The 16,015-nt window shown below is 32.3% G+C and overlaps 1 protein-coding gene across 1 annotated transcript in view; it reads right to left on the bottom strand.

Annotated features, from left to right (window-relative positions):
* Positions 1–16,015, bottom strand: part of ASCC3 (activating signal cointegrator 1 complex subunit 3) — a 449,567-nt gene that overhangs the window by 403,489 nt on the left and 30,063 nt on the right. The window contains 1 exon segment of the mRNA XM_079148642.1: positions 2,729–3,288. Within this exon segment, the coding sequence (XP_079004768.1) occupies positions 2,729–3,288 (560 nt within the window).

Raw genomic sequence — 16,015 nt, 5'->3', positions numbered from 1 at the left:
CTCTTTACTATCTGTACTCCCTTGTCTCTTCTCACACTCCTTTGCATCCTACAGACGTGTGAACACACAGTGATCTTTCTTTCTCAAGCCTGAAATTTGCTCCCTACTTTCCTGATCCACTTGGAAAAGTTAAATCTAGTCAGTTTAAACTCCTCTACAAATGCTTTTCCTACAAAGCAAATCCCTCTACGGAGTCTATGACTTGTTCTTTTATGTCCCCATTTGTATATAATAGAATATCTATGATCTTTTAAAAATGAATATTTTTGGTTGTGAAGCTTTCATTAATTTAGTAAATATTTATTAGTCTCTTAATGAATTCCAAACACTTTCCTATTTGAAGAGGGCAACATGTTCTTTACAAATTAGCAAGAAGAACAATTGGGCTGGGGAAATAGCTCAGCAGGTAGAATGTTTGCGTTGCAAGCACAAGTCCCTGAGTTCAATCCCCAGCATCGCAAAAAAAAAAAAAAAAAAAAAAAAAAAAAAAAACAGTAAACAAGTAAATTTAATTACATATAAGAACATAAGAAGGAAGAGAGCTTTAAGAATTCAAGATACACAGAAAATGACCAGGTGTAATGGCAAATGTCTATAATCCTACCAACTCCAGCTGAGGCAGGAAGATCTCAAGTTCAAGTCAGCATGAGCAATAAAAGTTATTTGTTGACATGTCTCCTCCTGTTTAACAACTAATTCCATAAAAGCAAGGTTGCTGTCTTATTATTTTTTATGTACTTAACTAGCACTGTTCCTAGAACTTAGTAAGTATTAAATAAACATGACGAATGGATGGATGTGCCAACTCAATTTGAGTTTCACTGCAATTGAATTGCATTTTTTCAACTGCAATGAAACCAATTATGAAAAAATCTTGAGAACTGGAAAATATTCTCCCCTCAACAATGAGATTCAGTTATTTTAAGGATGTGGTGACAAACTAACAAATACAAACTTTATTCTAGATATTCAGAATTAGAAAGAATAGTTTTCTACTATTCTTTTATTTTCAACAAAATATCCATTAGTCTGATGTTTACAAGTTTCAGTTTACTAAAATGATAATAGGCTATCTGCTATATATTCAATTATAATAAGCAAATATCAGTAAAGTTGTTTAAATCACAACTTACAAAACAATTATTATTTCTACAATATTAGATAAAATTCATTTAATCATGTAGAACAAATCTGATATAAGTTAAATCAAGTCTGAAATATTCAAGGTATAAAAGACTAATCACAGAATTAAGAAATTGGAAGTAAGATATCTTACTTCCAAACTAAGGTTAATCAGCATAACATTTATCACTATAATGGGACTGGTCCATCAAAATGTAACTAGCTAACTCCCTAATTTAAAATTACTTTTCCCTGTATTCCTGATACTCCAAAATGATTTAAAAACTTTTAATTCCAATAATAACAACAAATAATCACATCTATAATGTAATGAGTATTTACCATATGCTACTTACCAGCTCATAAATGGTATCACATTTAATGCTTACACAAATCCTTTTTCTTGATGGTGCTATTGTGTTGAGATAGGCCAACAAGAAAACTGAGCTTCTGAGAGACTGAATTACCCCGTCTCACAAGCAATAAATGGAAGGGAAGAAATATCTGATTTCAAAGCCTCTGCCCTTGCTATAACAGTATGTCTTAATTCTTCATCAAATATATTACTCATGCAATCTGTCCAGTATTAAAGTTGAGTTGACCATAATTTTAAATTTATGAAATGATGATAGATTAAGGGCAAAATTAAAATCCTCAAGATAAAACTTTTCATGTGACAGAGTAATTCACCACTTCAGGTATAATCAAATTGTAGCACAGAAAGGAATTAAAATCATGCTTTCCTTCACGAAAAGAGAAAACTGATAAAGATACTATACTTTATTGAACAAATGATATTAATTCATCAATCCAATTTTTTCTAGATCAATCTGTTTTTCAAGTTACTGTCTCAAACACAAATAAGTAAAAACCTTTTTCTAAATCATTAATTTAATATGTGATAAAATTTCTAATATTTTTAAGTTTATTATTCTCATTCACAGAACTCTTAGAAATATAAAATGCTGTATGGTGTTATTACTAGAGGAACCATATAATTTATTGTCCAAATCTATACTCTTCTCAGAATAAATGTACTAATCATCACAATGGGACAAGAGATTTAAACAGGACTGTCCCAATAACACACACACAGGCTCAACTACTGCCTTGTAACTCTACCACTACCCATTATTCTGAGAGTCCTTTTGTAACTCCACACTGGAAAATTATATACATGCATGCTCTGTAAAACCACTGGCTACCTAATTGAATACTACAACATAACATTAAGAGAGTACTTTCTTTGTTAACTATGTTTAAAAAACCAATTTTGAGCCAGGAACAGTGACTCTTACCTGTAATCCCAATGGTTCAGGAGGCTGAGGCAGGTGGATCACAAGTTCAAAGTCAGCCTCAGGAACTTTGTGAGACAATGTCTCAAAATAAAAATTAAGAAGAGGATGTAGCTTAGTGGTCAAATGCCTCCTGGGTTTGAACTACAACTAAGCGGAACAATTTGGGCTCAGCATGCCCCAGGCCCATGTTTAATTACAGTGCGCACGCACACACACGCGCGTGCACATACACACACACACAAATTTTAAAAGCCTGTTTCATTAAGATTGTTCACATTCATATAAAATTTCAATAACTTCAACTATACCTCATCCTGAAGTTCATCACCACTTTTAACAGAAGCAAGCATGTCATATAAAGTGCAGCAAAGATCTTCTATTCTTGGTGCTTCAGTCATTTCCTTCAAAGTTGCATTTAGGTATTTCTCAACTTCACACCACAAAAAAGAGCCATTAGTTTTTTCCACAGGCTTGAGTTCTGGGGTGGAATGCTCCTGAAAATGTTCATTCAGAAACTTCTTGTAATCTAAGCTTATAGTTTTCTGGGCTTCACCATTAATTGGCAGTTCATCAAAGTGGTCCAGATCATGCATGTCAAATGAAAATGCTAAATTTTTACCAAAAAATACTTTATCACTAGATTCCTTTTCTGTCATCTGGACAAGAGCAGTAAGATCATCTTGATTAAAATGAGAAATGATTCGATTAGTGGCATTACAAGCTGTAGTGGCAGATGATGATGGAAAGGGGCCAAACATCTGCTTGATAGCCTTTGTCTCCATGTGACCAACAGAATCCGTCAAGTGAAATGTCATAAAGAGAAATGCAGCCCCACTTTCAATTGCTTCTCTCCCATTATCTGTTCCAACTATTCAAAGATAAAAAAGAAACAAAAAACATTATTAGCTCAACTGAATCAAGGGTCAATCTACAATTTTAAAAATAAAGCAAGTACAAACATTCTGAGTTAAATCCCAACAGTCAAATCATACTAAGGAAACAGTCAATTTAGGAGCTGAAAAATCTATTTCCGAATTCCTAAAGAACTATCTTAGGTAAATAAACCATTATCAGTAATTAATCTATATATAAGTATAGGAACTACCTAATAACAATCCTTTCTTAAAATAATTTAGAACAGTAACTTAAATTTATTTGAAACCAAATTTTAAAGTCTGATTTGATGATACTTAAATAAACTATAATAAGTGCAAAAAATATCTACATTATAGACTTATGGAGCTGGAATAACACCCTGATAATATATAACTGTCTTTCCAATTCATACTATAAATCTACATGGCAAAAAATAGATATAGATAGCTCCTATTCAAAAGCATGTAATACCATCAAGGTTGTATATAACTAAACATCTATATTATAAAACATAAGAGAAAGCTGCTATTGAAAAGAGACCAGAAGGAAATTCCTCATTAAAATAGAAGGTAAAGGAACAGCTCCTAATTTCTTTAAGCCTTAACTTCTCATATCCAATTTTCTCAAAGGAAGAAAAGAACCTGTTATTTGTGACAGATAATTTCAAAAACTATTGTTACAGCAGAAAAAAAGAACTGAAACCTTCAAGAGGTTCTAAAGTCAATGTGACCTACCTAAAGTAACAGTGGCAAAGTTAGTAATATAATTAACACTGGTAGTTTCCTTAGAGCATGGCTTTGATATTATTACTCACAAAGCTTGAACAGCTATACAAATGCATCCAGATTCCTACACAGTTAGAAACTGACCCCATCTTTTCTTTTCAGCCTCATTGGCTATTATACATTTTCTGTTTCAGTCAAAAAGGATTTCTTAACATTCAAATCATCTTGCTAGGCATGGTGACGCCTATGGTCATAGGTTCTCAGGAGGCTGAGGTGGGAGGATCACTTGAGCCAAGGAATTCAAAGCCAGTCTGAATAACATAGTGAGACACTGTCTTGAAAAAATCAAATTAAAAGTTTTAAAGTTGGATTGCTGGTGGAGTTGCAAATTGGTGCAGCCACTCTGGAAAGCAGTATGGAGATTCCTCAGAAAACTTGGAATGGGCCCACCATTTGACCCTGTTATCCCACTTTTATACCCAAAGGACTTAAAATCAGCATACTACAATGATGCAGCAACATCAATGATCATAGCTGCTCAATTCACAATAGCAATTCACAATAGGTGAAACCAACCTAGATGCCCTTCAATTGATGAATCGGATAAATAAACTGTGGTATATATACACAATGGAATATTACTCAGCCATAAAGAATAAAATCATGGAATTTGCTGGTAAATGGATGGAGTTGGAGAATATCATGCTAAGTGAGGTAAGCCAAGCCCCAAAAACCAAAGGCTGAACGTTTTCTCTGATAAGTGGATGATGATACATAACAGTGGTGGGGGTGGTATGGGGTGCTGGCAAAAGAAGAATGGAGGAACTTTGGATGGTGTCAAGGAAAACAGGGTGGTGGGGTAGAGGAAAGAAAGATAATAGACTGAGACAAACATTATTACCCTATGTACATGTATGATTACATGGATGGTGTGAATCTACATTGTGTACAACCATAGAAATGAAAGTCATACCCCATTTGTGTACAATGAATCAAAATACAATCTGTAAAAATACGAATTAAAAAAAATTTAAAGTTGGGATAAAAAAAAAAACAGAACAGGTCCTATTCTATGCTTAAATCCCTTCATATACTTATTTCTCTTTTCCCAGAGCCTCCAATGGTTCCAAATCCTACCCATGTTTCTGATTCTAAATTTCAGCAACATTTTTCAAGGACAGTGCTGTGTTTTGTTGTTTTGTTTTGTTTTTTGTATTCCTTCACTGTACCTAGTTCCATATGACAAAGACTGGTTGATTTACACTAAGCCCAGGTCCACTGGCTACATGTTTACACTACAGCACAATGCCTCAGTAACATTTTTACTATATGGATGTTGACATTTTGTTTTAGAAGAGTAACAGCTTATATGTGTGAAAATAAAGAATTTTATATTATTATTCCCACTTTCTTTAAATATTAAATCTTGACTTTTATTATTATAAGTAATTTATCAAAAACTGAGATCCTCTTATATTTAAGAAAACACATGAAAAGATATTCTATAAATTATACAGTGCTTTTAAATTAGTTGAATAGTACTTCGTACATTTCATTTATTTATTATGTAAATTTTATTTCTTGGAGATTTATGTTTAGGATAATTTAGGGATTGTGATAATTCTACAGATAATTAAACAAGTTTGGTACTACTGATATTAAACTGAGCAAATATGGAATTCACACTTAAAAACTCATTCTATATACAAATTATAAATATATAGGCTTTTGTAAAGATGGCATAATCATCACTTTCCAAGTTGTATCTTTATACAATATACTATAAACTCCTATGATATTATCTACACTTTACAGATACTAAAATGCAAACCGTTTGAAACTTGGGGTAATAGCAAACAACTAAATCATTAAACAAGATTTACAGCAGTCCTAATTCCAACACAAAAGTTCTTTTCACTACACCACACTGATTCCCTGTAAATTCCTAGAAAGTAGATTTAGAATTCTTGTTTACACAATAAATTTAAATAGATCTTGGGAAATAAGGCAATAAACCTAATAAAGTCCTACTATATTACTAAAATGGAATTAACTTAAATACACACTAATAAATTAATGGTTGGGTTATGGTATAGCCATAAATTGCATTCCTTGAATATAATATGGAGGATGCACATATCTTGCCACAAAGAAAATTCATTAAAAAGTAATAAGTCCATTTTACTTCTTTATTTGATTAGTGGTACCAGGGATTGATACCAGGGGTACTCTTCCACTGAATACATCCCCACCCCTTTTATTTCAAGATTTTAAGACAGGGTATCACTAAACTGTCCAGGCAGTCCTCAAACTTGGGATCCTCCTGTCTCAATCTCCTGAATCGAAGGGATTACCAGCATGTGCCACCAGGTCTGACACAAGTCCATTTTTTAAAACAAAGAAAATAAATGTAGACTCTGAACGTTAAAGAAAAACTTTTTAGTAATATAAATTTTAATGTACATTGACACATCTATAAGATCTGAAAAATATTTTAAAATTTTTAAACTTAGTTGAGTCGTGGTGCTTCATAAATGTTCACAGCTTTACAAAATAAGTAACTCTCCTGCGCAACCTACTCAATCGGATGTCCAAGGTAGGCTTAAAACCGGCACAGGTTCACTTCACATAAGGGGTTTCTCAATAAATCTCTATGCACCTGCACCATGCTACTCTGGGAGCTCAAATTCTGAGAACATTAGCAGACAGCATCTGTTGCCACCAATGGCGACCCAACAAAGACGCTGACTACTGCTTTCTGAAAACAACGGGTTTCCCAGGGCTAAGAAGCAGGACTTGCGGTCATGCTGCGCATGGGCAGCCACGCTGCGCATCGGCAGCCACGCAGGGGCATCTCCCAGCTGGGCATGGGGACCTGAGCTCTCTCGCTTGTCCGCATGTGATGACGTAGGTGACCACGGTACCCACTGACAGCCCACTGCCCGGATGAAAGGGCTGCTCGGGGTTGGAGAATTACAACACCCCAGCATGGCGCGGGCAGAGGCGGTACCCCAGCTGGCTGGTACAGCCAACCCATTAAGCCAGCAGTCTTCTGGCGGCTGAAATGTATGACTAGTGTTCGTAAAAAATAGATAAAATGTCTGAGGGGCCAATGATCTAATGTGCCAAAGTTCCGGCAGGCCCCACCCTCAGTCACCAAAGGGAACTGAAGAGGAAACCTGCTTGCTTCACTCTTAGCCAGATGAACCACCACTCCAAAGGGCAAAATAGAAAACTTGGGTTCAGGAAGGGGCGGCCTCGGTAGTATGCTTCCATAATACAAATCTGTCATGCCCTTGTTTTCTAAACTACATTCAAAATCGTACATGTTACATTAATTGTGAGACTCTTGCTCCCAATTAACTCGTTTACTTCCCTATTTTTTACACAAAATTTAGTACTGAATCATCTTTTTTAAATGATCTTTAGTTAATATCTGCATTTAATTCCTCGAGCTTTTTCTGTCTGCTTATACTCTTGTAATCTAAAAGGAATTGGGATTTTTAGTTTTGTTCACAAGATGTTTTAACCAAAACATTAAATAATTAGCAAAGATGTTTGAAATTTCATAACTTAAAGCTTTTAATGAAAAAAATATAAAAAATAAAAATTAATGCTTTTAATGAAGTTAGTCTAGAACCTAACCACTTGGATATCTAATTTTCTATCCATAAACCAATGAAAAAGCATAAAAATCAGAAAACTGGTTCTATATAATTAATACTTCAACTGCAACACATTTAAAGAGATGCACTTAGAAGAATACTGGAAAACTTTTTCATGAACAAATGTTTGCCTTGCCTTCTTCACAGTTATACTGAAAGCAAATGAGATGTGAAATGCAGAGTAAACTATAAAGTACTTCTCAGAATACTAAGAAAAAGTCAAAATAAGTGAAATAGTCTTGCCAAAAATAACTAAGTGGAGGAGCATGATTTGAACTCAATTTAGCTGGCTGGTTGGTGCTTTCACATTGCAAGTCATCTTCAACTTTTAAAAAAGCCCTTAACCTTATGTAGAACCTTAATATACAAAGTGATATAACTGGTATTTTATTACTTCAAGTTATAAAATGGAATTTTTTTAAATTAAAGAGTTGAGTAATGGCTACAATCTTAAATCATTCTCAACACAATTTGTCTCCATTTTCCTTCGATTGCAAAATACTAAGAATAAAATAATTATAAATTGTCCTTTCAAGAGCCTGCCCTAATAGTTATGTAACCCTTGAAAAGGATGAATAAAAAATTTTAACTGAAAATTGAAAAAAATATTAACTATATTAATTGATAAGCATTCAATTTAGAAGCTGTCAACAAACTCCCTGTCCAGTTAAATCTTCACTGTTTAGTAGAAAATGTTTTACAAATATCTTTTTACTTATATTTTAATACTGAAAATGTTCAAAACATTCAAATTTTTTTTCATTTTTATGTCCAAACTTTAACTGTCAGTTTTAACCTGAAATGATCTAGAACTATGAAAAACAAAGCATTACAATCCTGCGTTATTTACATAGGCTCATTCCATTTATTAAAAATCATCAGCAAGACAGGAAATTTGTATAAACATGTTATATATGAATACAGAATACTACCTGACCTTTTTAAATTTGATAATTACAATGTTTTCTTTTAAAAAGTTATGATAACTGACATTTTTTATTTGATAATTACAATGGTTTCTTTTTTAAAAAATATGATATTTGAACCTAATGTGCTAGGTCATTACATACAACAAAGTACATTACACATAACAAAATACAAAAATAATTATTCAAATTAAGCATATACCATTCCACGTCCCCATAATTTACTTTCTCTACGTATTTACTTTCAATGTTTGTTAGTGTAATTTTTAAACGAGTACAGTTTACAAAATAATCTCATGAATCTTGCTTATATTTTCCTCATTTTACAGAGATAATCAGAAACAAGGAAATTAAATAATATACTGAGACTAAAAAAATAAGCCAGGTATAACTGGGAGCGGGAAGCACATTAAATACCATTTTTCAAATGATCAACAAGTTGTTGAACACACTTTTGATGCAACAGAAGAAAGCTTTACCATGAGGTTTTTTGGGAAATAAACAAGTTATGTGATATATTTTAAAATTCCTAAATAATGTTATCTAATGTAATTAACCTCATTAAAAAAAAAAAAATGTAACTCTGTGCAAAGTACCTGCAGCAATACATTCCACTAAATAGGCATAATGTTCAAGAATAGTCATTTGAAAGGGTTATTCAAATGCTAAGATTATTCCTACATTTATGTACAAACTCTGACCATTAAGGTGAGCAAATGATTAAAGGAAAGCACATGAAGATGTACAGTTGGTACAGAAAGATTAGTATAAGGATTAAATTAAAATTGGTTTGGGGTTCTCTATGTTTTAAAAACAGCCACTTAATTTTATGTATATTCATTACAAAATGTGAATACTCATCTTACTACTTTAAGGCAGCGTCCAGTCACTATACTGACATTTTTAGTACTATAAAATCCTACATCAAATTCAACTTGACTTCCCAAGTAACCAAACAGATAACATAAAACTTTGGATTAGACTTTATATAAAAGTTTTCTAAATAAAAGTATTATTTTGAGCATGGCTAAGGAAATAAACTACTACAGAAAACAAATTACATAACTCATTGAAATTTAACTGCCATTTTAGGTTTATTTTTTAAAGTCCAAGAAAAAAGCATTTTTAAAAAGATAATTCAAAGTAGATACCTCAATTCTGCATCCATATATCAAATGCTTTAATACACTGGTTATACCACAAAGAAAATTTATCCAAAACTTTAAAAATGCCTGTACTAAAGAATACTAAATTTTCTTAGAGAAATGATAATTTGTGAAGTAATGAATAATCTGATAAACTAAAGCAAACTATCAAGAAACTGTGATCTTTTCCCAACTCAGGCACTGATAATGATATCCAATTTATAGATGCTTTGTCAAATCCCCATGTAATCTGAATTTCTACTTATATAAGCTATTGCATTTTCAAAGTCCTTATGATTTCCATTGTTATTCACACTTTTATAATTTCTTTTGTGAAATGGATATACATGAAATACTTCTGTCTTCAAAATGTTCAAAACGCAATCAAATTATGTCCAAAGTTTCCTTCTCTATGAATTCTTCATGTCCTACCCCCCTTGTTCCCTGCCCTTTGTATTACTACATTCCTGAGCACATCTATCTATCCTAACATTTAACCTAAACAGAATAACTATTTGTTTACAAATGACTACAAGCATATCTATGTTAAAATAAAATTACTCATTGATAGGCCTTTACCAGGTTTTAACCTAGGCATTTTGTAGTACTGCTTCACTTCACAAAAACTATGAGGGAAGAACTGCCATCATCATAGTCATAGATCAGGAACAGATTTGGTAATATTAATTGGCTACCCAATAGTAACTGACAGAACTGAATTTATGCCTTCATATATTAAATGATAATCTGAAATTATGCCAGGTTATAAAAAATAATTTTATGAATCCCTGAAACTGAAAAACAAATAAAAATAATAAAAAAGAGTTACAAACACTTACAAAAGTATTTAGATTACTAGATTCATCTACAGAACTAAAATAAAATAATAAGCAAGTAGAGTTTATTCTAGGGTCCCAAAGAGGTTTAATTATCACAGAACTGGAAACAATAATCTACTCTCAATATAATCAAATATACCTTTTTAAACTTAAAAAGAAATCAAGTACAAAGGATATCTAGAAGCAGAGCTGACATCTGGTGAATACAAGGCAATAAATGTGAAGTAAAGGTCAAATCAACAGCAGAGACTTGGGTCTGAACATTATTAGCTGCTGAACTACATAGGGAATTTGTCACATAAAACACACACATTTTGTTTCTTTGTCGCTGTGGTAGGTAGTGATAGTTGAGATGAAACATTCGATTTATGATACATGAATGTTAATAAAAACAAAGACAGGCATGATGATACTCATTATGTAGTTATTATATATATGATATTAGTTATTAAGGGCTGAGTAACATTGACCGAAGTTCTAACCATATGATAACCAAGTATGAAGTTTAGGTGAATACAAAGGCATTTGTTATGTTTTCATTTTCATCAACCTAAAAGATTCATAAAATTTTTATATTAAAAAGCATAGTTATTTTTACTTTCATTTAATAAACCAAGAATATATACAGTGTACTACAACTCAAAGAATCACCACGAAATGAATGCACCTGTGTAATTTGATTAACTACTTCCAGAAACAGAACATTATCACCACACTCCAGAAATCTACCTCAGATCCAGTCCCTGTCACATCAAAAGTAACCACTATCCTGACTTCTAAAACCAAAGAATAGTCATACACAGTTCTCAATTTCACATATATAGAATGTTCTCTTATATTTGGTTGCTTTTAGCAACATTGTAAGATTAAGTTAAATATGTGACATGTAGCTATAGTTTATTATTAATATAAGGTAGTCCATATGCCACAATTACTTTAAGCCACTATTTAATAGTGAATTGCTCCCACTCTCAGGCTATCACAAATAATGCTGCCATGAATGTACCTGTCTTTTCAGTATATGTGTACAAGCATTTTCATTGGATTTAAACTTTTATTTGTTCAGCCACAGTAGATGCTGTCAAATAGTTATTCAAAATAGATATGCCAACTTCAATTCTAGCAGCAGTGGGTAAGAATTCTTGTTTCACATTCCTGATCTTGGCCAACAACTGGTATGTGAGGCTTTTTAGTTTTAGACATTATGATGGACATGTATTGGCATCTCCCCTATTACCAATGAAGTTGAACACTTTTTCCTGTTTGCTAGAAATTAGCTTCTGTGAAATGTTTATTCAAGGTTTTTGCTTATTGTTACACAGGATTATCTTACTTATTGATTTATATGAGTTTTTATTTAATCTAGATAAAAGCTCTCTTTTTGATTATTTATCTTGAAGATATATTTTCCCACTCTGTGGCTTGTCTCTTTACTCTTAATGAATAAAAAAGTATTAATTTACTAGGGAATGAAACTAAGGAAATTATGTTATGTGCACGTATGAATACATAACAACGTATCCCACTATTTTTTATTATAATGTCCCAAGAAAAAGGTATTAATTTTAATGGAGTTCAATTTATTGATCATTCCATTTATGACTGTCCCTTCTGTTTCCCATTTAATATATTTTACTATATACCAAGATCATAAAGATATTCCATATAATCTTTTAGATAAATTGTTGTATACTTCTTGCTTACTTCTATAAGCTATTTAGCATTATTTGTATACATACACTCAGTTGACCCGATACCATATACTGAAAAAACAGACTTGTCACACTATTCCATGGTCTTCATCATAAATCAAATGTAATATCCGGAAGTTCTGCCTTATATTTTTCAAGGCTGACTGGGCTGCTCTTTGCCTTTGAATTTGCATGATAACTTTGATTATTTTGTCAATTTCCATACACACAAACACACACACACACCTTCAAACACAAACCTGCTGAGACTCTGATTGGAATAACATTGAATCTATAGATAAATTTGAGTAAAAACAATATATTTATAAAAGTGAAACTTCTAATCCTTGGTTTATCCCTCCATTACTTAGGTCTTCTGTAATTTCCCTCAACAAAATTTCATTTCTCCATGAGGAAGTACTGATCATTTTTCATTAAATTTACTCATAGGATTTGATGATTTTAATGCTTTTATAGTTGTAAAATATTTATTTTAATATAATTTTTAAGTTTGCTGCTGGTAAATAGAAACAAACTATTTTTATTTTGACCTTGCTAAAATTAATTTCTACAGATACAATCAAATTGGTAATGGCAGCTTTAATCTCAGTATTTATACCCCTTCCTTTTCCTGTCATATAATAATAGCAAGAATTTTTAGTATGTGAAAAATAGAAGCAGTGATAGGCATTCTTTACTAATTACCCACCTTGGAGGAGAAGCTTTTTTAAAAAATTATTTTTGACACATAATAATTGTATCTATTTATGTGATCATTCAGTGCATGTATAATGTATTAATGGTCAAATCAAGATAATTAGCATCTCCATCTCTTCAAACATTTAATTCTTTCGGTTTGGATCCTAAGAACTCCTCTCCCCTATTCTTTATGAAATAATGTGCATTATAATAAACTATTGCCACCCTACTATTCTATAGGACATTAGAATTTATTCTTTCTAACTGTATTTTGGTACAGGCTATCTAACCTTCCTCTCTCTCCCCTCTTACCTACCCTTCTTCTCTTCAAGTAATCACTATTCTCAGAGAACATTTTAACATTGCACTATGAAGTATGACATTTGCTAGTTTTTCAATAGATAAACTTTATCAGATTAAGGAAGTTCCCTGTAATCATAAACAGATGATAAAATGCTTTTGCTTCATCTACAACTATTCATGGGATTTTTAAACCTTCATTATGTTATCATAAATCAAACTACTCTCCCAAGTGGTAATTCAATAACTGTTGACAATTTATACATTCAAATGAATTTGCACTCTCTCTTGATCACACAATCAGGTATACGTGTGTATGTATATATGTGTATGTATATATAATACACATATAATGTATGCATATTTTTGGAGAACCTCTTAATAGTATAGTGTAGTTTCATTACATTTCACTATAAATATTATTTATCTCCTGAGATTTAAGATTTCCATTATTACATCTAATACCTAACATTATGTAATGATGTCCCACCCACATTCAAATTTTCCCAATGACCACAAAAATATCCTTATAATTTTTTTTCTGATTTAGGAGTCAAAGATTTTATATTACATCTCATTATTACATGCCTTTAACATGTTTTAACCTACAACAGTACCCTCATTATCTTCCCAGTAAAATCATCAAGAAATGTGTACATTTGTTAACATTTTTAATTACAGATTGGATTTATTTAACCGTCAAATATTCAGATTTTCTATTTCCGCTTTTGTCCATTTTAGGCCTTTCTGTCATCTTAAGTCCTTTGAATCTGACAGAAGGTTTGTACATCATCTTATCCTCCTCTTTTCCACCACCTCCTCTTCTGGAATGAATAGTCACCTCAGGAAAAAGTGGCCCAAATGCCAGTATAACATTTTCTGGGTTTGTTCCTGCTTCCAGATCTTGGCCCCATATTTCTTCATTGCTTTGGTAGTTGTCTGATGTAAAATAGTTTTATATTTTACAGTTTTTCTAATTCTTAGCAGAGTCTTATTACAAAGTACCTTTGTCTAGACTTTTTGGAATCTGCTATGTTCATAAATAGCTACTTTCCACAAATATTCCCAAAAACTGCCTATCATATCCCATAAACAACATCCATTTGCCTTTATAATCTAAATGCTTACCCTTCCATAGACAGAACAGTAGCTCCTGCCAGTATCTTTTTTTCTTCTTTTTTTGCAGTGCTGAGAAGCTAATATTTTATATGTCCTTTTCACATCATTTGCTTTATAAATTGCTTCCCATCCCTTTTTTGAGTCCTCTATTTTTTAATAGTAAAATCTTATTTCCTTGATAATTTGCCTAAACCACACCTTGTAAGTCACTCCTGTCCAACCCTACCTACCTTCTTTTCTGTAATAACTAGGGATCAAATCCAAGTCCTCGTGCATGCCATACAAGTGTTCTACCACCAAGCTGTATCCGCAGCCCCCAAACCTACATTCTAATTAATACTTTTCATAAAGTTATTAAAGGTAAGAGGCACAGAAATGGCAAAATTCCAATACATAAGTGATTAAAATTTAAAGAAGGCAAAACAAATAGGTCTTGCATAGAAAACTAAATACTGAAAAAAACTACATAATTCTGACTTCATCTGAATCTGTAAAATCATTAGATCATTGTGCTCTGCAATATTTCAAACATTCTATTCTGGCTCTGGGAGAAATATTCAGTTAAGAAACTGATCAGAGAACTATAGGATCTTGTTACCCACCTGCCTACCATTAATTTTTCCTTTTAAAATTTGTGTGTGTGTGTTATTTGTAGGTGGACACAATACTTTTATTTTATTTTTATGTGGTGCTGAGGACTGAAAACCGGGCCTCATGCATGCTAGGCAAGCGCTCAATCACTGAGCCACAACCCCAGCCCCTGCCTACCATTCTTGACTCACATATTTTACATCTACCTATCTGTACTATACAAAATCTTATCTGTCTCCTAAAATATTTAAAATTCAGTAACAGAGCTATATGCCTAACACATGATGCATTTTACTGTCACTTTCTTGACCTCTTTACTTTCAAAAAATGTTCTTACTTGCAATACTAACAATATATTTGCAAAATTTTGTTGCAACAAGAATATATTAATCTAAGTATGATTACCCATCAGAATTCATAAAGGAGATGACTTTGCCTACTTTGAATATCTGGATATACCAAAGGGCAAGAATACTACTTTTAAATTACTTATAATTTCTGCCCCCTAAAACCAGGCTTTATTATTAAAATAATATTGAAAGAAAAACAAATTATAAAAAGACTTGGGGATATAGTACATGTAAATGACAAGCTGCCTTGTAAGACATCATCACCATTACTGGTAATAAAGACCACAGAGGACTTATAATTGGTTTCTCAATACTTCATTTATTTACTGAGAATATCTACTGTATTCCTTGCAGCATATTAGGCACTAGAGTACAAGGCATTCAAACAATGCATTAAGGAAGAGAAGAGGTAAGAAATTATCAAGTAATGAGAAAAGTACTCTAAAAAATGTGGTATCTTTTCAAAAAGTGATAGTCTAATGGAGCATTAAAAACAGAAAGGAATAGGACATGAATGAATGACACTGAAGCCATTTCTTCAGAGATGAGAAGCATTTACCAGTTCAACATAATGGGGAAGGTTATTTTAAAACATGAAAGACAGAGAAAACCAGTATGCATTATTCAAGAAATTCAGAAAGTAAGCACCAAATAAGTTGGAGGAAAGAT

This window comes from Sciurus vulgaris (assembly GCF_902686455.1).
Source record: "Sciurus vulgaris genome assembly, chromosome: 7".
Lineage (NCBI taxonomy): Eukaryota > Metazoa > Chordata > Mammalia > Rodentia > Sciuridae > Sciurus > Sciurus vulgaris.
This window is presented reverse-complemented; position numbering and strand designations above follow the sequence as displayed.